Source organism: Micropterus dolomieu, linkage group LG22, assembly GCF_021292245.1.
Source record: "Micropterus dolomieu isolate WLL.071019.BEF.003 ecotype Adirondacks linkage group LG22, ASM2129224v1, whole genome shotgun sequence".
Taxonomy (NCBI): Eukaryota; Metazoa; Chordata; class Actinopteri; order Centrarchiformes; family Centrarchidae; genus Micropterus; species Micropterus dolomieu.
In genome coordinates this window covers 32,336,314-32,359,192 of record NC_060171.1, presented here as the reverse complement: position 1 = coordinate 32,359,192, position 22,879 = coordinate 32,336,314, and the positions used below count along the sequence as shown (strand labels likewise).

Genomic DNA, 22,879 nt, shown 5'->3' with positions numbered 1-22,879 from the left:
AACAAGACTGACATACAACAAACAATGGGAGAGAAGTTAGACAATTGGCCTTCTGACCATCAGTGATGAGCGCAAAATTTAAATTGCAATATGGTATGTGAGGTGTCAGGTTGACCAATTATTTTCAAGGAAGTGGCTAAAATTGAGACGAAGACGTTTCATAAGTCGGTGCTTGAATCAAAGAGGATATTTGCAAGTTATGATGGATGGACATAAAAGGTGACATCATGCTGCCTAATGTTTAGTTATAGAGAATTAAAAACATACGTTTGTGCTAACACAGTAGTATGGGAAATTGTCCTGTTTTGTCTTCATTTTGGGAAGACATGACACGTCATTATTTGTATGTCCCAGTTTGTCAAGGACATGACAAAAAACAAACAAAACAGATAAATTACCTTTCAAGATCAACTGAGACTTTTCAGTGGTCTGGGCACCGCCAGGTCTGCTCACGCTGGCAGCTGCCATGACCTCACAGCTCTGAAACACAACCATACACAAACACACAATAGTACAACATAGAGTCACTTCATCCCACAACTACATTTATTCCAGGTATACGAAGCAGCCTTGCCAAATAAATTCCAATAAAGGCATTTGTTCCTAGTAGTGAGTGCCAAGACTTTCATCAGACCCCATCAACATCACCTTGAGCAAAGTCAGAGATGTAGCCTGCTGAATTGCAATGCAAAGGGAACTGCATATGCAAGGCCAATACGCAACTAAACTGAATTCTAGTCTGGAGCTACTGTTAATATTAGTCATTACTATTGGATGTACTGGTGTGTGGAGGGGATCCTCATTCTGTTATCAGTTATTCAGTGTACCGTAACGTTACTTGCTGCAGCACCAAGGTGACAGCCTAATAACAGACAAATCCCAGATGTGACCAGGTCATAATAAAAACGAACCAAGACGTATTATTCAAATGACCCCTAGAGGTCTGTGTCCGGGCTGCAGACAAACAGATCAAAGAAATCACAACAAAAGCGCACAGCGTCTTACGTCAACCTTGTGAATTAAGCTGACCGGTTACGCAGTGTTAGCTAAATCCGCCACTCAGAGGATGCTGGCTAAACTTCATAGAGACTAATAAAGATTTACCTGTCCCTAATAAGCAAATTCCATTGTCGCTGTATTTAAACACCCTTGGCTGCTGCGGACAAAACACAAACACGGAAGATGATCAAGGCATTTATGTACACATCACTGTCAAGCGAGACTAAGAAAACAGTGACTTCCGGTATTTTCCAAAGTTAAACATAACTGACTTAACAAAATGTTTTGATGAACACAACGCTCATAAGATAAAGCACACAATACATTTTGAGACTATTTTTTTACTGAAACAAATAGCATTCCGTAGCTCTCCACAATGTCGTACACCCCACGATGCGTGCTTCCCCACCAATGTGGCAGGATTTTCTTTGCATTTGTTTTGAAAGTGAAGTCGCGACATGTCCGGTCCGATGTGGCTAATTCTGGCTACTTTGACCTAGGAGAAGCTAACTGTTAGCGAGCAAGCTTCGTAGGGGTGTTTTATGAAAGGACATGCAGACAAAACCTGTTCTAATCACCTGACAACAAGTAAAGATACATTGTTAGTTACGTGGTTCATGTCAGAATACGTTATATCCATTAAAACACAAACAAATTAGGCTTTAATGTAGTCTTCCTCGTACCTTTGTCAGCTGTGCTTCGTTGCTGTCGTTAGTGAACTTTCATTTCCGCCTCAGTCAGTGACATTACCACGTGACCCAGGGTATGTCTTTCATTGCACAAAGGATTGTGAGTCATAAATAATTGTAAACATCATCACATATTTATTTCAAATTAAAGTTACGCTTCACTTTATTTGCAGATTTTTAAAAAAATCCAGCAAAAGTAATTACAGTATTATTAAGCAAATATTAAAGCAAGGAATGAAACATAGACTACATTGGTATCAAAACAGCAAAGTTGAAAATAATTCCAAAGATACCACACTATAGCAAATCTGAAGTGTGTTCAGCCAAAAACCGAAAACATGAGCTCAAACCAAATGTCAGCTGTCATAATGTCATAATTCTGACTTTGAAGCTGCTAATATTTATTTATTTATTTTTGGCCTCTTGAGGGCAAGAGAACCAGCTAAAATCACATAACTGATATGTCTCCTTACAGCTTTGCTTCTCCATCTCCTGAGAAAAATATCTGGCTCTTTAGCTGCTAAATGCTACACTATGTTCATCAGCTAGTTCCAAACTTTGTCTGTCTGCGGTTTGGTGGGTAGGGAGTGGGGGTTATGTTGAAACCAGTTGTCTGCTGCTCCTGGAAATGAGGTTGGTAAGAATGGAGTGATCTGGAAAACCAAAACAGTGAGCTAAGAGGCTAAAATGCGTTGTAGAGCTGACTGGGATGTTGTTTCTTTAGTTCACAGAGATACAACATCAATTCATAGTTATTCATCTAGTTAAAACACAGTTATAAAGGTTAATACTATAAACATGGAATCATTTCACTAGTATTGAGAATAAAAAAAGCTACCATGCAAGATCATGCAAAACCTCCACCCTTTGTCTGACCCTATTGCTATGGATAGATGTGTTTTACAAATGAACTTAGATAAGATGTTTGTGTGCCAAATATAACTGTGAAGTGTTATTAATGTTATTAATGACTTCAGGTTCACGTGTTAGATGAAAGGTGTGAAGGGCTGTGGCCAAGTGACATTCAGCTGGAACCTGATGCCCTTTGATGCCTTTTGATGCTGCAATGCATTGCATGTTCAAATGTCATTACCGTAAACATATGACACTTGTCCACAGAGATGCTCCCCACCACTGCTACTTCCTCCTCTGTCCCCTTCCCCATCCTGCAACACCTACTCATGGCGCCCCAACAGAGCCATGGAGGCTTGTGAGGAGGAAATGGGTGAAGCCCACCTACAGCCAAGAAGAACTGGGCTAGTCCTGCCTTACTTTACATGAAATTACATTCATTCGGAATTTGTCCACAGCAACTAACAATGAGTCCATTCAACCTCTGTAGGAACAAGAGATAGAGTTTTAAAAGGCAAGTAAGAGCTTGTTCAGTGCCTCAGTAAAAGTGCCTAAAGAGTTTTCAGCCTGTGGTGGAAGATGGGCAGGGACTTTGTTTTCCTGACTTCAGTGGGAGTACTATACACCACTTTCGGGACAGGACAGACAAAGCTTTAACTGAGATAAGCGATCTCAGGGTCCCCAGAGTGATGGGCAGGATAATTATTCAGAGGCCACCGGGTATCCGGGACTGTAGGAATTGACAATGGTTTGGAGGTAAGATGGAGATATTCCCTTCATTACCCTCTACTTTTGCACCACCGACTGTGTTTGTCCAGAATCAGAGTCAACAGACTTCACTGACAACAGTTAACAGTGCTGAAGACGGGTGTAGATAGTGTGTTTTGTGGATTATCCACAGACCTTTAATATTGGCACTGCCATGAAGCTCTGGGGTTTTGAGTGAAATTTCTTTGCAGCTATTAGATAAATTTCATCACATGCAATCACATTTTGTATAGATATTCATGCCTCCTCAGGATAACTTCTTATAACTTTGGTGATCCTTAACTTTCAGCTAGCACCACCATCAGGGGAAATTTCAGTTTGTCCAATACTTTGGTTAATGACTAAATACCAGCAAAACTAATGACATTCCCATCAGCCTCAGGTACTACAAATTGCACTCCACTCAAGTCCTAACTAACCAGTCTAGCTTTAATCTTTGCAATAAGGTTGCCAGATGCATTAATCTGACAAGATTGGTGATTATGCTAGCTGTGACACTACACCAGTTGCCACCTTTAACCTTGCATGTACACCCACAGGGCATTATTGTTTCACTTGCTATCAAGGTGCAACACCACAACAGAACAGAACAGCTTTGCGTTTCAATCTTTCGCATTTTTAAGGACTGTGTACACATATTATGTACTATGTAACTAATGACTGATTTTCCTCCAGATGTTCCTCTCCTTTCAGTGTTGCTCTGTTAAGCCTTTGCTGCATTCCACAGTTATCAGTCTGGTGTAGACAGGTACTAGCCTGTATGTGCGGATGTGTGTGCGTGCATCACCCCAAAACTATAAAAATATCTGTTGTTCTTTCCTCCTTTGAGACTATTGTGTATTTGCATGCTGCATGATACTCTTCCCAGCAGTATGCAATAAAGCTGGGGACAACTGAGTAGAGTCTTTATTTTATTCATCAAGGAGAGAGGAGAGACTGTGCTCTAAGGGATATGTTACTTCTCTTTGGCCTGAGCCAGAAGCGAAGCAGTCTCCCCGGATGTAGCACCTGTGTTGCGCTGTATCTTACGTCTAAACCTGCAGCATTTCTTCCATCCCCACAACAGATCCAAGCTTTGTTCCACAGGACATACAATTTCTTAATGACATTTAATAATGAATGATGATAAGGTATGGTCACAAGTGTCCGTATGCACGTCTGCCTGTATGTTTGAAATTGTGTTCATTGGTGTCTGTTTTTCTTGTATTTTGCCACCAAATACCATGTGATTTCTGCTGCAACCTAATTTCCCCACTGGGACAATAAACAAACAAACAAACTGCTTGGGTTTCTTCTTTTTACCGGTAGGCCCTTGAAAACACAAAAAGAAATGTGTTATTTTTCTAATAAAAAGCTATTTTGAAGCTGTCAAACTATAATAAATCTACAGAGAAGTGATAAGATAGGACTGCCACAGCCATAAAAAAAACAACAGCATTGTTTGTTTGGTCAAATCCCTAAAACAATCTGTTCTTTCACTTACCTGACAAATAAATACTGTTGTCTATCAGGAGCAAAGACAGCCATAGCGTGACATTGTCCTACCAGTCTTACAGAGGAAGTCGGGTTGGATGTTTCAGTGTACAAAGCATGCAAAATTGACATGACATCTTTGTTTCCTCTCTCCTGCCAACAGTTAACCTTTTTTTCATTGAAAGGCGACTATGATTGTTCTCCAACCTTGATCAGTAAACCTAACCACAGAAGTTGCAGAACAGTCATTTTAATGGTTTCGGAAGGAACTGGAACATGATGTCCCTGTTCCGCAGCATCTGATCAGGTAAAGTTCACATGGCTGGTTTTCAAGTGACCCATTTTGTCATTTAGTTTGGAGAATTTGTTGGACAAGATCAATGTCATGTCTTTGTGCATTCCGTGCAAAGATAGGTCCAAAATATCTTTAGTTTGGCACAAAGACTGGAAGCAGTGAAACTGCTAGCCTAGCTCTGTCAAAAAGCAAGAAAGCCTCCTCACAATGCAAAGTTGTCTTATTTACGTGTGGTATCTACACTGAACAAAATTATAAACCCAACACTTTTGTTTTTGCCCCCATTCATCATGAGCTGAACTCAAAGATCTGAGACTTTCTCTATGTACACAAAAGGCCTATTTCTCTCAAATCTGTCAAAATCTGTGTTAGTGAGCACTTCTCCTTTGCCAAGATCATCCAACCACCTCACAGGTGTGCCATATCAAGATGCTGATCAGACAGCATGGGTATTGCACAAGTGTGCCTTAGGCTGGCCGCAATAAAAAGCCCCTCCAAAATGTTAGCAAGCAAGCTAATGTTAGATAATGTTTGCGTTGGACTCTGTGGTGATGGGTGCTAGTTGTACTTTATTATTAGCAGACTCCATTTCTAAGCTAAAATTAGGTAGTGTGGCACATTGTTGGTGCTGTAGGGAAACAGAAGAGGAGGCACTCTCATTTTTTAGTTATGTTACAATCTGTTCACACATTGGCAATACAAAGTCATTAATACATTTCATTTGTTCATTGCTTCACATTCTTACATATGGTACCTTTAAAGATTAAGGATTTCTATTTTATGCCGATTAATATTTCCACTTGACAAATTTCAGAGGGCGGTTCTTTTTACTCATTTGTAAGCTGTTTATGGGATTATTTTCTTATGTTTGTTCAAGAGCATGGTCTTTCAATTTGAGAGCATGACTTATTGATTTCATGTTTCATGTGTACTGTATCGACAAGAATGTATTTTGCCTGTTGTTGTTCTTGTGGCTTCTTCTTGTTGTTTTGCACTTCTGCCTATGGAGAGAACATGAGTTGAGTATCCGCTCCGTCGATGGGGCCCAGGACACATTTGCGTACATACTGCTAAAAGAATCACACAAATACCCCAATGATACTGCACATCATAAAATAGTAGATGTTCTGTGTCTCTGTAAATGATCGGATTTCTTTGGCAGCACAATTCATGTGTGTCATGTAGGCATCAATTGTAGCCGTGTTCTATGGTATGTTCTCCCAGGCTTTAAGGTACTGCTTTGACACCATCTCTTACCATTGGCGTGCCGACAATATTCAGTTATATATATGAGTAAGTTTAATATGACATAGTCCAAGGCAGATCCTGACTTTTGGTGACTACTGCTTAAGGAGACTTCCAACATAGGAGTACTAGTAAAACTATATGGGCTACTTTTGTTTCACTGTGGCAGTGACATGATAAGAACACTGACTATACACCATGTTTGATTATCACTTTTACCATTGCAGACACTGAGATGAGACAAAACATTTTGCATTAAAGGTCTACTGTTTTCTGTAGCTATGAGTTTTCTAATGATCTGGAATCAAACAGAAGTGATCTTTTTTAACAATGAATAGCCCACATCCTTTTAGTACACATCTTTCAGTGGTAGGCCTATATAATTTGTTGTATGCTTTAAAATAAAAATATGGCAGAGGAATTATGAGAAGAAAGCAGAGCATTTATAACTGTCATTAAGGCCTATACGAACCTTACTTTGCTGGCAGACATGCTTTAAATCATTCCTCCTTAAACCACAAGGTACAATCATTCACTGTATTCCTGATTGGACCATGTCCATGAACTTACAGTAAACTTGGATGAGCTAGGGCTCGTTAACCACATGTTGACACAGCAGTGTGTAAGCAATAACCTTAAATTCTGTGCTGATGACTCACATTATTATAACAGGAATAATCACACAAATCTTTACTGAGCAGTACCTTACATTCAACAAGCTGTCCAGCTGGACTTCAGATGTACAAATTTAGATAAAAAATATACTAAATCAGTTGTTAATTGCATACATATTTGTAAGGAAGCATTGTAACATAATTTGCAAGCCTTTCCAATACAGAAAAGGGGCATTAATTAGTCTACACAACATAGATATGTATAGCTGAACTGGCAAGAGGTCATGGGTTTATAACCCCAAAAGGTTTTCCAGACATCAAAATGGATCCTTGGCCTTCACTGAGCTTTGGATCACAGCCATATCCTCTTGGTGTACTTGTAAATACAGTACAATAGGATAGAATTTCTCCCCTTGATCAGTGAGGTAGCAGGAAAACTGTGCTGGTGTCAGTGGTGAGGATGATGGTGATGAAAGCTGATGTAGTGGTCGTGAAAGTAGGTGATCACAGCCAGAAGAGGGCCCAGCAGCAAGCACAGCCACACTAAGCCGTTGCCATAGTTTCCCTCGAAATAGTTTCCAAGGAATACTGCAACCAGAAGCTAAAAGGAGAAGATACAGCGTTAGCTAAAGAAATGCACCAGTATTTAACAAAACATAGGTTCTCCTCTTTCTCAACTAAATTAATTATATTTCTAAGGATAAAAAGAAACTGCAAACTTCTCTAACCATTGACCACTTACTGTAAATCCTCAGTCCAAGTACATTAACTGTGTACTTCCATGATTGCACCTGTTTAGCTTTACAAGTACTATACATAGATCATTGCCGACCTTGGGTCTGATGGAGTGTAGTTGTGCTCTTTTCAAAAGATTCACCAATTTTCGCAAAAACTGAATGGGCAGCTGTGTTCTTAACAAAAAAAATATGGGTAATAAAACCCTGCTTTTATTTTATGTTTATCTGCAAAGAACCAACAGTAAATTACATTATATCCTTAACAACTTAAATAAATGTTTTCTAGTTTTATTCTCAGAACTGAAAATACTTTTTTCAAATTTGTAAACCTGCATGTGAAATACTGTGTGATACAGTGGTGGTGAGTCATTAGATGGCCCATGTGCGACATCCCTAGGGTTAGCAAACTTAATAAATTACTATATATATTATAATATTTGAAATGAACAAATAAAATATTTTTTACTTTTTAAGTTTGTATCTTTCTTAATCAGACTAATGAGTCCTCGCCATGCAATATACTAGTGTTGTAGTACTCGCGACCGGTCTTGGTCTTAAGACCACTTTTTGATGGTCTTGGTCTCGTCTCGGTCTGGACCGCATTTGTACTTGGTCTTGTCTCCGTCTTGGACACTGAGGACTCAGGATTTTATTTCAAGACCAGTCAAGACCATAACTTTGAGAATATCAATAAATTGCTTTTGCATTGTCTGATTTGTAAACATCCAAACTTTGATTGGAAGTAAAACATATTGCTTCCTATCCTAATTAATTAATTAATTTCAGTGTTTGTATGTGGGTGTTTTAATGGGAATGTGGATCTTTCAGATGAATTTGTGAACTACCTATGATCTCGTTCCACATTTTATTGCGTGCCATGCAATGCAAGGAACTGGTCTTGGTCTTGACTCGGTCTCGCCCTCCCTCGGTCTTGGTCTCGACTGCTCTCAGCCCCTAAAATTTTTGGTCTTATCTTGGTCTCAATAAACTCTGGTCTTGGTCTTGACTTGGTCTCGGTTTGGGCTGTCTTGACTACAACACTACAATATACACACATTCACTGTTGACAATTGTAGCCACTCTATTCCAATATTCCACACAAAATTATTAAATTAGTTCTAATGTTAGCCATTGCAAGCAGAAACCAAGTCAAGACAATACTTATGGGAAGTTTATGAATAATGGGAATCAATGTGCATTCATTATATATGTGAAATTTTAATGTTGTGTAAATGTGAATCTAAACTTGCAATAACTGATTTGCCCAAAACATTTACATATATGCAGAGTGGTCAATGTCAGCAAAACCAAGAAGCTGATCGTTGACTTTAGGAAAAAGGAGACAAAGACATACGCTGCTGTCAACATCAGATCTGCATCAAACTGAACCTGACATGGTCATCTCAAATCTCCACCCTGGTAAAGAAAGCTCAAAAACAACTGTATTTCTTAAGGAAACTTCATTTCTGTGCCAGGCCCTGGTAAACTTTTACATTGGAGCAATAAAAAGCATCCTGACTGAAAACATCACCAACTGGCATTGTATGTGCACGGCCCAGGACAGGAAGGTTCTGCAGTGGGTGTTTAAAACTGGTACCCATCTACTGAGCATCTACTGTGTTTTTGTATATAACGTTTGCTTTCGGTAAGTAGCATAAAGGGAACTAAAACTTAATCTTGTTATACAAGCTTAAATAAATCTACCTTGCACCTTATAATGATCTCTTAAGTCGATATGGTGAACTCCTTAGCAAACAGTTGCTTATTTACACATCCAGCAAATATTTACTCTCTTTTAGCACTGTTTTTGGTTTCATCCAACTCCTGAGAGAAATATCTGTCTCTTTAGCTGCTACATGCATCCCTAGCTAGTCTTGCACATGTTATACCAGCTGTTTGGTGCTGGAATGTGTTTGCTTTTCTGATTCAACTGTGGAGTAAGTAAGTCTCATTGCTAGTGTGTAAGCCCTCATCCAGGTAAACAATCAGCTGCCACTGATATTCTCACCTCAAATACCATCATGAGTAAGATCCACAGGCGACAGCTATGCAGGGGCAAAGCAATCATATACTATGTAGAAGAGAGAGAAAACATCACAGTAAGATATTATTGCATTGTTTGTTTGGGCCAATAGCCTTCTAATTTCTATACAGTAAGATTCATGAACTGCAACACTGACTTGACTGGTTACTTTCTCAGCCTCTGACCCTCTGGCATCCATATTTGTTTGGTTTTCAAGTCTTTCAGAACAATAAAAGTTTCCCACTTGTAATTATGACTTGGATCTTGATGTAATTGCTGTTTACAAGTTAGAAACTCGTTATTACAATAATTCTGATTTGACAGCAATATGTTATAAGCACAATATGGCACTGAGGATCTTGCATGAAGGTCAGCATTTGATTATATATGATATACTGTAATATTGGTGTCCAGTTTAGAAACCCAATTCATTTGAGATTTCAAATGTCTTATGTCCTCTGCTACAAAACAAAAGAATCACAATAAGTAGTAACATTTGCTTCAGGCAGGATCAGACTGTACCTCACAAAGAGCAGCTGACATCAGGAAGACCATTAACTCTGCTCGTGATGGAGACACATTCTTTTCCACCAACCGTGTGTACACATGTCTTCATATAAGTGACAGGGAGCAAAGACATATGAGAGATGAGAGCAAAGGGTATGGGAAATCATTTAGTATTCATGTCATGCCGTCGCATTAAAATACCTGTGGCACCACTTTTGAAAGGGAATATTCCAATTGTTCCAGAAAGCGATCAGAGTTGTAGCGTTCCTATAAATGAAAGATGAACCACCGTGAGCCAGAGCCGAATGAGCAAAAACAAAATGTGCAGAAATTATTTTGGGCAACTGACCACCAGTCTCCATAAAAATGTCGATCACCAAAGCGTAGCAGTTCTGCACAGAAATTCAGGTAGGAGTGACTCAAGAAGAAGAAGAGGAGCCAGAGGAAATGGGTTGGTGCCTGACAAGAAAATATATGTTGTTAAAGTATATGTCATCTATGACAGTGTCTACACTTTAATGACCTCTAATGACCCAAAATATGAGGAGTAATACCTCCTCATCCTCGTCATCATCACCACCATCTAAGACCACTTTTGACTTAGTGTTATAGAGTTCTGGGAAATCCAAACGGTTAATATCTAAGGTAATAAATAAAAAACCCTCACCACTAGTCCCACCAGGTGCTCCACTCTCATAGTGATGTCCATAATCTATAAGAATAAAAAAATGTGAATTCCACACAGGTGTGGAAGCTGTGTATGTTCTAATATTCAAAATTATATGGGTTTGTGTTTCACTCACAGAGAAGGAGTTTTCTGATCTCTGGAAGATGGGCTCAATCCACTGAGAGAGACAGGAAAAAAAAGACTTATTCACAGGACAGTAATAGCATTTAATGTAAATTTACATAGTCAACATATTCAGAAACAAGACAAAGAGTGTACGGCCATTCTAGCAGCTCTATGAGGCTGGATTTTGGCACTGCTAAACATCAGCATGCAAACATGCTGATAAATAAAATATTTACCATGGTCACCATCTTAGTTTAGCACATTAGCATGCTAACAGTTGCAATTAGCACAATAACACAAAATACAGCTGAGGCGGATGGGAATGTCATTGGGTTTGCAAGTATTTGGTCATAAACCAAAGTACTGGACACATTAAATTTTGATGATGGTGATGGTGAAGTCATTAGGATTCATCCTCTGGGGAAAATGTCTGTAACTAATTTTGTGCCAGTTCATTAAATGTTGAGATATTTCCAAGTATAGGTAAAAGCTTTGACCCATTGGTGGTGCTAGAGGAAAAATCCCAGCATTACCAAAGTCAGTATGATTCATCCCCGGGGCACCTTGAATATCTATACCAAACTGCACTGCAATCCATCCCATAGTTGTCAAGATATTTCACTAAAAGCCAAAAATGTCAACCTGTTGGGGGTACTAGAGGAAAAGTAAGAGAATCACCAAATTCAGTAGGATTCATCATCTGGGGATCATACAAAACTGATAAAGGTACCATGCCTATCCATTTGACCAAGTTAATTAAGTCCAACCATCTGACCGACTGACAGACAGATTTTAGACATGCTACTAGCATATGATATGACTATGAATTATTAGAATTTCAGGGAACCAAATCAAGGGAGAAAAAAACATTACAACACTTTACTGTCATACTGATTTATTATGGGATAATAGTCAATTAAAGTTTGCACAATGATAAAACATATTTAGCATACACTGTATATTACACGGGAGCCCACCAAGGCAGTGTACTCAGCCCCTCCGGTTCCCGCTCAACGACTGTGTTTCTTAAGGCAGCTTAAGAAGGCCAAATTCCCACGCCAAGTTCTTGTCAGCTTTTACAGAGGAGCCATAGAAAGCATTCTGACTGGAAACATCACTAACTGGCATGGGATGTGCACGGCCCAGGGCCGGAGGGCTCTGCAGTGGGTGATTAAAACTGCTCAGAAGATCATTGGTACCCATCTCGCGAGCATCAGTGATATCGGTGAGGTGAGGTGCCTACGTAGAGCCCAAAGGATACTAAAGGACAGTACCCACCCAGCCACAGCCTGTTCACCCTGCTGCCTTCTGGGAAGAGATATAGAAGTTCCTTCTGCCGCACCGCCAGACTGCAGAGCAGCTTTTCCCCCAAACTATCAGACTGTAAAACTCTAATTCATCCTCAGCACTGCTCCAGTGAATATAGTTTATAGTTTGCTTCTGTTTACCATTCTATGATTGTTTTTGTATACTGTATGCTGTCTGCTATGCAACAGAAGAGAGAATCACATTTCATTTTACAACCCTGTTGTAATGTGAACCTTGTACCTTGTATATTATATGATACTATTGCCATATAATATGAAGGGTGTAGGGCAGATGTTTTAGATAGCTATGCAGCTCACTGTTCTTAATGAATCCCCAGTGTTAGAAGGCTAGATGTTGTAGTCATCAAACGGCACTTATTAGCTATTACAGTCTTTCCTTACTTTTAGTAAGGTATTGAGGAAACATGTATCACACAGTTGACAAAGATGGTGCCAACGCAAACATTGTAAATAAATCACATTTTTTCCCAACATATGAATAAACAATTCTGATAGTTTGAATCACAATGACCTGTGAGGCCAGGAGGAAGCACAGACATTGTCATTTGCTGTTTTACAGCTCATGATCCCTTAATACAGCAAAGTACAGTGTAACCAACTACACCATAGCAGAGCTTAGTCTACTTAACACTTTGCTTTGCTTCCACTAACCCAATGTAACTGTATTTTATCATAACGAGTTTCTTTCATCATTCTCTTTGAAAAGCCTAAATCTGATACTGTACCTCGGTTCTTCTGTACTTATTCTAAGGAAACAGGGTACAGTATCTGCTACTACCGTACTGGACAGAAAACATTGTATACCTCCTTATGTTAAAAATTATTAGATGTTGTAATGTTTACTTTGTTAGGGTTCAGCACCTACGGTCCCATGCATAGACTGTATCAACGGTCCCGTGATGATGTGGTTTAAGATGTGATATGACGGTTTTCACAAAGAAAATCTACACTGAAAAGCAGCAAAGTTTTTCCACCCATGTTCATTTCGTAATGTCAAAAAAACTTATACATCACATTGGCATTCAAGGCGGCATACCGCAACAATTCAGACACATCTTGTACTACACTATAACATATCACACATACATGACATACTATGTTATGATACACTACAATATTGTGTACTGTAAGTTCCCAGATAAATACATAGTAACATACTATACAATACAGGAAGTACTTTAACCAGCTGCTGTACCTGCTGCACAATTCCAACCATGATCTGGATAACGGTCACCTAAAGGTAGAGAATGCCACAATTATCAAGCTGTAGTGTTTCTATCCCTAAATGAACATTAATATATCTGGTAAGGCCCATTTCAAGTGGATCAATTGCATCAATCATATGTCATGTTGAAACTGCCAAATAAATAGAACCTCTTTAAAACTTGAACTGTACATATGAACTAGGGATGATTTACGCAAACAGACATATATGGGATATGGAGATACAAAGCAGCTGTTCCAACAATTATGGAAGAGGTCCAAAAAAGGTCTTTATGTGTCTCTCTATGCTGGAGCTAATTTGAGCTAATATTGTCCATTTCCACTGCCTAACAGTACACCGAACTGTACATCAAAATGGTGCCACTGTTCAGCTCACCATTTCCAGCAGCCTGTGCAGTAGCTTATTGATGCGGACCTTAGGAGTACATGGGAAGTCTCTCTGGTAGCACAGAGTGGGGGCAAGTAGGAAATAATACAGATCTGAGAAATCAAAGACAGAGTCACAGAGGACAAAATGTATCATAGTAAATTAATGTGAAGAGATCAAGTATCATCTTATGAATGACAAGCTGTTTCACCTCGGAAAGTAAGATGCTCATTGTGGGCTTTTTCTGCAACAGAGACATTCTTGTCTGTCTCTGAAAACACACAGATAAAAAAGCAGTAGTTGTTGGATTAGTTAATGTCGTTGTTCTGAAATTAAATCAATGCAACGTCTGGTGTTGAAAGAATACCTGCATTAGTTAAATGAGCTTGTCGGTACCAGCGATTAGTTTCCTGGTATGAATAAAGCTTCATCCCCAGAGCAGTGTAGAACCAGAGAGAGAAGAATGCTCCACCTGGTGGACAATAAGCCAGAAACATCCCAGCAACGCTGGCTTTTAAACTTCTACACTTGATTGATGTTAGGGCTTTCAAACAACTGTGCCTGTTGGCTGGGAAAGTCAGCATATTTTTAACCATTCAGTCCATCATTAAAAGCTCTTTTTTTACAGACAAATATTGGTCTAACATATAGAACTCTATTCTAAAATGTATTGATGATGGTAACGTTTCCTACTATGAGGAAAGAGTATTCTATAAAAAGGATGCACATGCCATCTAGAATATTTGCATTTGACAGGAAGGTGCAGCTGTCATACAGTCTGGATAATTTGCTGAAACAGCAGATAAAACAATGCAATAACCAAACTGATATCCATTAGCTGTTGACAATATTTAAGAAATTTGCAGTCACTGCATCACATATGTACAATCAAATGAAGCACATGTTTCTAGTTGTTACCTGTTGATATTGTGGGCTCATGTACAATCACTGCCGCAGGAAACAGCAGGAGCAACCCCAGATTTGTGAGATGTAAACGATGAGCATTGGTGGGGGACAGCATATCCTGACAGAAATGAATGAAATAGAAGTTTTACTAAGGAGACTAGTACAACTGATGTGTTCATATGTTTTTTCAAAACTGTTCAAAAATAAAACTTGCTATGGTACGAATTCAAATTGTGGCATGGGGTTGATGCGTTGTCTAAATCAGACGTCTCACCTTTTCCTGAAATCTCTCAAGGAGCAAAGCTGTAATGGCAAAGATGTTGGAAGCTACAGGACATATAAATACTTAGTTAATGCACAATGACCCACCCCAGAGCTCACATCAAAGTCTGTTAGCAGGTCTTGGAGAGTAGCTAGTACTCAAAAGTGTGAAAAAAGTTGCATAAAGCCTTTTGTGGCTCCAGAGGGAGCTACACGAAATCTAACAAATTGCCTTAAGTGATGTCACTTGAGTCAACCGGGGCTGAGGACTAAAAAGTTGAACATAACACCCCCGAATCTCTGGTATCTTTGCTGCGCTTCTATCTAAAGACTTTCTCACCCAGTATGAGGTTGACAGATGGCCAGTTGCAGTTGTCCTCAATGAGATGCTCCATGACTTTTTTGACATCTATCAAAAAGCCATGTCTGTTAAGAGGAGGCAAACAAAGGACAAAAGTCTAATAAGAATTCTGTACACGGAAGATTTTTAATTATATGCTTTGACCAAAATGAAAAACAAAGTTATAACTCAAGGTCCACACACTAGCTTTTGAGCTTTTCAGACATTATCTCACAGTCTTCATCAGTGGACGGATTAAGCCCAGGGAGTTTTATTGTAAAACTCCAGTTATGCAGCTCCATCTGCTGATAAAGATTGCGAAATGTGTTTGAAAGCTCCAGAAAAGTCTCGTAGTTGGCTGGGTGTAATGTTTTTCCATGATTACTATCTTAGTTTAACATGATGTTAGCATGCTAACATTTGCCACTTAGCACTAAACACAAAGTAAAGCTGAGGATGTTGGGAATGTGATTAGTTTTTCAGGTATTTGGCCATAAACATCAATAAACTAAGTGTTGGTCAAACTGAAATTCTGACCTGGTGATGGTGCTGGATGAAAAGTCAGGGGAGCACCGGTCATGGGATTCATCCTCTGGGTACCATAAATGTCTGTACAAAATTGTGTATTATGCATGGGAGCTTCTATTTATACTCACTGTATGAAATTCTCCAAGAACAAGTGAGCATGAGTCAGGACCTGAAAATCAGAATGACACAGTGTGTGACAGTAAAACACCTGTAAGTTCTCTGTGAAGATTCTCATCATCCAGGTCATAGTTATCCAAGGCTCAAATCAAGGGCAACTGGATTTGGCTGAAGATACTCGCCTCTCACCTGAGGGGCCTCTTCTCCCAGCTATTTAACCTCAGTGGGGTCAATATTGCTTGGTTCGTTAGCACTCCTGGTTGTTGTAAGACAGTCATTATGGTCGTTGGAGTCACCTGAGGCCAAGTTGGCATTTGTTCAGTCTCCTGGGAAGAGTTGAAAGGACAACATTGTAGGTGGGCGATTTCTCTGTTTAGAGATAGTTTCTCTACTCGAGTTTAGATGGTTTCTTTCACTCCTCTTTCAACCAAGCCCAGTTGCCCTTGATTTTAACCTATCTTGGTCAGTTCATAAATCGTCATCACCAAGACAGAGGTTTAACTCCATTAAATTGAAAGTACCTGTTTGGTAACTTAATAAACACTTATAAATATCTATAAAACCAATAGGAAGAAATGGGAAAACTGACCAGGAGAATGATGATCCAGTTAAGGATGCCTCTGTATCTGGTGAAGCTGCTGTTGGAGCTCAGCAAAGAGTCTTGGACACGATGACAACTGGACACACAGTTTTTTTTTAGTCATTGTCTTGTGTGAGGCTTATCGTTCACCAGTTTTTGAGTGTCACCATGCCAGTTCTGGTGTCACTGCACCTGCAATTACCTTTGATAACAAATTCCCCCTGTAGATGGCTGCTCCTGCAGCAGATACTATACATGCTGTCATTGTATGTGTCTATACTGGTGCAGCATATTCTCACACTAAGTTACAAATTGTCATTGATAAATACCTGTCTTGTCTCTGGTCATGTTCCGTCCACCTTTAAACACGCTGTTGTACAACCCCTGCTAAAAAAGGAAAATCTCGACCCCTCTGTTCTCTCTAACTTCAGGCCCATCTCTAAACTTCTTATCTAAAGTCCTGGAGAAAGTAGTTTTTACCCAGCTGCAAACATTTTTAATTAATAATAATGTTTATGAAAAGTTCCAGTCCGGCTTCAAACCCCGTCACAGCACTGAAACGGCACTTTTAAGAGTTTTTATTGACTTAATTTTAGCTGTTGACTCAGGAGTCTCTGCCGTCCTAGTGCTCTTAGACCTCACTGCTGCCGACACTGACACTGTTGACCACTCAATCCTCTTGTCACGGTTGGAAAATTGTGTGGGAATCAAAGGGCAGTACCTTTGATTCCCACACAATTTTCCACTAGGTGGTTTCAATCCTATCTAACCGATAGGAGCTTCTCTGTCCACCTCGGTGATTATTCCTCTGAGACAGCCCCATTTACCTGCGGTGTCCCTCAAGGTTCTGTCTTAGGCCCCATCTTATTTTCTTTGTATATGCTGCCCCTGGCCTCCATCTTTGAGAGGTATGAGGTCTCTTTCCACTGTTTTGCAGATGATATTCAAATTTATTTGCCCCTGAATGTAAAAGCACAGGGCTCACTGCAGCCCCTGCTTGACTGTATGAAGGACATCAAAACGTGGATGAACCTAAATTTCCTCAACCTAAACGGAGACAAGACAGAGATCATAATGTTTGGACACCCTGAACTGCTTGATGTAGATTCTCTTGGCCCTTTAACTTGAAACTGTCCGCCACTGTCAGATCCTGCTTTTTCCAGTTGAGAACTATAGCCAAGGTAAAGGCCTATCTCCCTCCTAAAGATTTGGAGAGGGTGATAAATGCCTTCATAACTTCCCGCCATGACTATTGCAACTCCTTATATGTGGGCTTAGACAAGTCATCACCTGCAGTTAGTCCAAAATGCTGCTGCCCGTCTCCTGACAGGAAAGAAGAAGAGGGACCACATCACACCTGTGTTGCGCTCCCTCCACTGGCTTCCTGTTCATCACAGGATTGATTTTAAAATCTTACTTAACTTTTAAATGCCTTAATGGATTGGCTCCATTGTACTTAACGGAGCTTCTTCACGTTTATACTCTAGAGTGTATATCTCAGCTAGAGTGCTGAGATCCGCCAATCTCCTCCTCCTGGATGTACCCAGAAGCAGACTTAAAACCAGAGGCGATCGAGCCTTTTGTGTAGCTGCCCCTAACCTGTGGAACAACCTGCCAGTCCATATCAGAACCGCCCCAACTCTTTTAAATCACTGTTAAAAACACATCTCTTTTCTTTGGCATTTCCTTCGAGTTAAGTCTGTTATTATTCCTGGCAATTTTAATATCACTATATATCGTATACTGTATATTATAATGTTTTATTGCTGTACTTTTACTGCGTGAGTAGTGTCTTGTTGTTGTATTTAACCTGTGAAGCACCTTGGTCAAACTTGGTTGTTTTAAGTGTGCTATATAAATAAAATTGATATTGATATTGATATTGACAAAAAACCTTCAGCCCTCTCACTCCTCATACTAAGTGTGTGGTCTCTGTCGACTGCCAAGTTCTTCTCTGAAGAAAATATCAGCCTTGCACATTCACTGGAGCTCCTTGGGTAATACAAGGACAAATACAGTCTTCATAAAATGTAACAATCCTGAGGCCATGAGTTTCAGACAGAGCTGGAAAGTTTCAGTGTTACTCTCTGTACCTCAACTTCAATGAGTCCTGATCTCCTATAGTCAACAGCAAGCTAGTTCTGTATTTAAGTACAAACTTTAAGTACCTGTACTTCACTATAATTTATTTTACTACATTTGTTTGACAGGTTACTTTACAAATGAAGTTTTTACCTACACAACATATGAAGAATTTATAATATGATGTATTGTCATAGATTTAACTCCCCAAAAGTTTATAAAATGCTTACAATTGGCTTAAAATGCTACTTTCACATTAATACATCAGTAATAATGCAATAATATAAGATACATAATAGATAAAGTATATAAAAAAACAATCTACATTCAGCTAATAACACTTAAGTAAAAGATGTGAATACTTGCTCCTCTATTAATGTCTTGTATCTGCCAGTTGACAGCAGAAGCGATGGAGGCAGCAGAGAAAGCTTACCAGAGCAGAGATGCATAGGGATGTTCTTGTTCACTGGGTGGATCAGTGGCAGAAATGGGGTCACTGTCATGGAGGCTTGCGCTGTCTTCTTCAGCTGAGGACGAGGAGCAGACAGAGGAGAACCTCTTCCTAGGCACAGCCATCTCTGAGTCTGTGGGCTTGTCCGCAGGGGTAAACTTGGGAAGTTCAGAGATAGTTGAATTCACTTATCATATACTGTCTTACCAGGTTGCAAAGATGAAATATTAAAATGCATTAATTTATACCCACAAAACACAAATCAGGAGCAGGGCAGTACATAATTTACATCCCAGCTGCATCTCAATAAACCCCTATATTGTAGGCGACCTCTTGTCCTCACATGGAAAGTAATTCTCACCAAATTATTCCAGCAAAGGTCACGTGAGGTGACTTTCCAATTGCCATTTTAAAGTTGTCTCGCTTATGTACAAAGGTACAGATCCCATTAGATATAGTTTTAGACTTTATTTGAGAGTCCAGTTCCATTGGGTAAATTCGGCATGCATGTTATCCAACAATATGTCATTCATTTGATTAAAAACCATCCTTTAGTTTTGGTATGTCCGTTTTTCCAGCGACGGTCCTCCCACAAACACACCAAGGTGGGTCGCATCTTGTAACATTGTAATTGCAAAACATGGCTTTTTATTGATTTGTTTCCTGCTGCTTAGTAGAATACATGTACGCCGAATTAAACAGCTGCTCCTTGCTTATTCAGGACCCACACTGTTTGATGTTAATATGTCATGTTAACATTTGCCGCTACTAAATGATACTTAAAATTGGCAGAAATCTGAACGCAGCTCGGCATGATCATACTCTAACGACAGAAAGCGACTTACCTTGTTACCCCCCGACAAAACACAGCATCCTCTCTGTAGGTAGACCTAGATGAACTCTACATTCCACAACATCCACAGCTTATTAGCCTACTGTCTGGATATATTTGAATAAAGAGCTAGTTTGAACACTGATTCCATCTGGGAGTGCGATATGGTCGGCGTCCCACTGGAATATCGCCTCTACTTATAAAATTCAAAATAAAAGCCTCCTCCAGGAAAATTCGCTTTTGTGCAAACCCAAAATAAATGCGTCAGCGGTCACTACCATATTATTTTTATTGTATCTTTTTTTTTTTTTTTTTTGCCATTCGCGTAAAAGCACTTTTTAAAATCCTAATTTTGAGTTTTATCATGTTGCAGCTAACGCATGTAAATTGTTTATATTCATTTCATCTTGTTCACTTTGTGATTTTAGTGAAATAATGTTACAGCAATATACTACTTAACCAATCAATGACTGTAGAATACCAGACAGCCTAAACCTTTTTACATTGGCTCTATAGCCTAAGTGAATCTCAGACGGATCATGTCTGCTTTTTCAGTAAGAATGTAAAGATAAAGTAAAGACTCCCGGTTCCTTGTCTATTAACTTATCATAAGGATCAGATAACATCATGCAAGTCATTCACTGTTCCACATGGGCCCCATGTCTCCGAGATAAATTATAATGGTGTAGGGATTGTTTTTATAGGTTTAGGACATCTCAGTAGATCAATCACACTTCAGCTTGTTTGGGTTTGAACAGACCACTGAGAGTTGCCGTAAGATGTGTGCTTTTACTTTGAAGCTGCATTGGCTTCCTTCTGGTAGTCCTCTTGTTGTCTCTGTCTGACTGGACAAAACTCACATTGAACATGAAGATGAGAATACCTTGGAGGTTCTTTACAAAGTGCAGTTCCAACTTCACGAACCCAGAAGCCTGGCACTGTACAGTTACAATTATAAATGAAGACATCTGACAAAAAAAAGAGCTTATTTTCCCATGTCTCTCTTTTTTGTCCTTGCAAGGCCATTTTTATTTTATTTTCCAGGTGTTTGGGAATCTGTGGATATAAAAAATTCCTCCCACTGAGAAGATTACCAAATTCCTCAGATTTATTTAAAAAGTAACATTTATCACAATAATAATATAACAGTGTAAGTGTTACACTCCACACAAAACTAAATTTGTATCAATTCTGAGACAAACTCCCTTTCAGACACAGACCATGCTTTAGCACACAGACTACAATCACTGCTGGTGCTGAAATAATTTCAAGAATACATGTCCAGGAAATGTGCAACTTTCACCAAATAATAATGAGTGTTAATTCCTTGAATGATATTTGGACGTGTTCCATGTGACTAGATCATTGATCCTAAATCAGCCCTCTGGTCATTACAGTGTAAATGCAGGTCCTGCTCTGTGAGGGAGAGGCCCTCAGTTGATGGTGAGCACATCGCTCTGGATCTCGTGGCTCAGCTGAGTCTGCAGGTCACTGAGCTTCTTCTTGAGGACAGCCAGCGCTGACATGACAATGGTCTCTGGTCGCAGAGAGCCGCATGACTCCACGTTGTAATAAAACCTGTGCAGGGAAACGTCACAGACAGACATTTGGACTTGTGACACCATCATTCTTTGCAGACTATAAACTAACTCAAAGCAGAGACATCAGTCTTACAAAAAATATTCTCTGTTATGCTATGCTATTATTACACCGATGCACAATATTCAACCCCCTGATTATGCTCCCCATGCAGTTTATTATAACAGAGTAAACACTATAGATTTACAACGGGTTGACTGGTCATTTCAGTTTTATGCATTTCCCAATGGCTTAGATAATAATAACAAAATCACACGTACAACATGTACCCTCATCAAGTAAAGTCAGACGAAAATTCCTTCCTCACCTTTCTGGCTTTCCATTGGGGTCATAGGGCGCCTGAACCTCATCCTCCTCTATCTCCGAGTATTCACTCTTTGGCCTGGGAACCAGAGTGATGCAGTGCAGTCAATTCATCTTTCAGTCATTGTTCAACATTATACATTTAACATTCATCTTTTCTGATGAGCCATGCTGAAAGTAAAACATACCACTCCTCAGGTCGCGGGTAGACTGTGTGCCTCAGTGCATTGTCTGGGTCGTACTCGAACGAGACCCCTGCTGTTGGGTTCCACTTGGCGTGCTCCTTTCCGAAGCCTTTCTTGGCATATGCCCGGAGCCGCAGTTCTTGACCTTTACGAAGCTTCACCAGTAAAATATCTGCGTTGTGTTAGTAAATGAGCAAAGAGAGAGAGTAAAAAGGTAAATGCTTAACATTTGGGATAAAATGATGGGAAAACAGACACCTGACAATAAAATGGTTAGGGAAACGACAAGGACCTTAACAGCCAGTGTTAGCTTTGAGCTTACCATCTTGTTCAACATAGTCATTGGGATCATTGTCTCGACTCCTGGACGTCACCTGGAAAGCCCAATGAAAACACTGTCAGCTTTTAAAATAAAGCTTATAGTTAGGGCTGGCTCAGGTGAGTCCTGAACCATCCCTTAGGTATGCTGCTATAGGCCTAGACTGCCGGGGGATTTCCCATGATGCACTGAGCACCTCTCTCCTCTACTTTCTCTCCCTCTGTATGCAACCTCATCCCATTATTGCATGTTACTAACACAACTTCTCCCCTTTCTGGTAGTCTTGTGCTTTCTCGTCCCTCTCCTCTCTCCTCCTATCACTTCCTGCAGGTTTTCTGGCTCTGGAGCTGTGGAGTCTGGATCTGTGGCTGCGGGTCACCTGCTGCCCCCGTGTTCCTGCTCGACACCCTCTGCTGCAACTATTGTTACTAGTCCTATTGTTATTATTGTTATTATAATAAT

The 22,879-nt window shown here is 39.7% G+C and overlaps 3 protein-coding genes across 7 annotated transcripts in view; all 3 read right to left on the bottom strand.

Moving 5' to 3' along the window:
- Positions 1-1,759, bottom strand: part of wwp2 (WW domain containing E3 ubiquitin protein ligase 2) — a 60,392-nt gene extending 58,633 nt beyond the window's left edge. For 2 of the 3 annotated variants that reach the window (XM_046037401.1, XM_046037403.1), the window contains exons 1-2: positions 1,683-1,759; positions 399-480 (exon numbers count right to left, since the gene is read on the bottom strand). In XM_046037401.1, the coding sequence (XP_045893357.1) occupies positions 399-468 (70 nt within the window). In that variant the 5' untranslated portion in view covers positions 469-480; positions 1,683-1,759. Of the gene's footprint in view, positions 1-398; positions 481-1,104; positions 1,167-1,682 lie in introns of those variants that run through there. The other variant, XM_046037402.1, reaches the window with a different exon arrangement.
- Positions 1,760-6,996: 5,237 nt separating this feature from the next.
- On the bottom strand, positions 6,997-20,199 carry LOC123961465 (diacylglycerol O-acyltransferase 1-like). 3 transcript variants are annotated; one of them, XM_046036884.1, is made up of 18 exons: positions 20,025-20,199; positions 19,162-19,337; positions 16,656-16,743; positions 16,078-16,118; positions 15,422-15,507; positions 15,095-15,147; positions 14,833-14,938; positions 14,282-14,386; positions 14,126-14,185; positions 13,924-14,027; positions 13,519-13,557; positions 11,006-11,047; positions 10,870-10,914; positions 10,552-10,661; positions 10,404-10,469; positions 10,218-10,305; positions 9,681-9,743; positions 6,997-7,536 (listed from the first exon to the last, which is right to left on the bottom strand). In XM_046036884.1, exons 2-18 carry the CDS (start codon positions 19,302-19,304, stop codon positions 7,384-7,386), a joined length of 1,392 nt encoding a protein of 463 aa, XP_045892840.1. In that variant the 5' UTR covers positions 19,305-19,337; positions 20,025-20,199; the 3' UTR covers positions 6,997-7,383. The 3 variants fall into 3 exon arrangements, with proteins under 3 accessions (XP_045892840.1, XP_045892841.1, XP_045892839.1); XM_046036885.1 differs by lacking the exon at positions 20,025-20,199 and adding an exon at positions 19,541-19,703; XM_046036883.1 differs by lacking the exon at positions 20,025-20,199 and adding an exon at positions 19,432-19,476.
- An 898-nt stretch (positions 20,200-21,097) lies between these two features.
- The window catches only part of polr2c (RNA polymerase II subunit C), a 16,584-nt gene continuing 14,802 nt past the window's right edge, over positions 21,098-22,879 (bottom strand). The window contains exons 6-9 of the mRNA XM_046038147.1: positions 22,421-22,472; positions 22,102-22,270; positions 21,918-21,992; positions 21,098-21,589 (exon numbers count right to left, since the gene is read on the bottom strand). Of these exons, the coding sequence (XP_045894103.1) occupies positions 21,445-21,589; positions 21,918-21,992; positions 22,102-22,270; positions 22,421-22,472 (441 nt within the window). The 3' untranslated portion in view covers positions 21,098-21,444. The remainder of the gene's footprint in view (positions 21,590-21,917; positions 21,993-22,101; positions 22,271-22,420; positions 22,473-22,879) is intronic.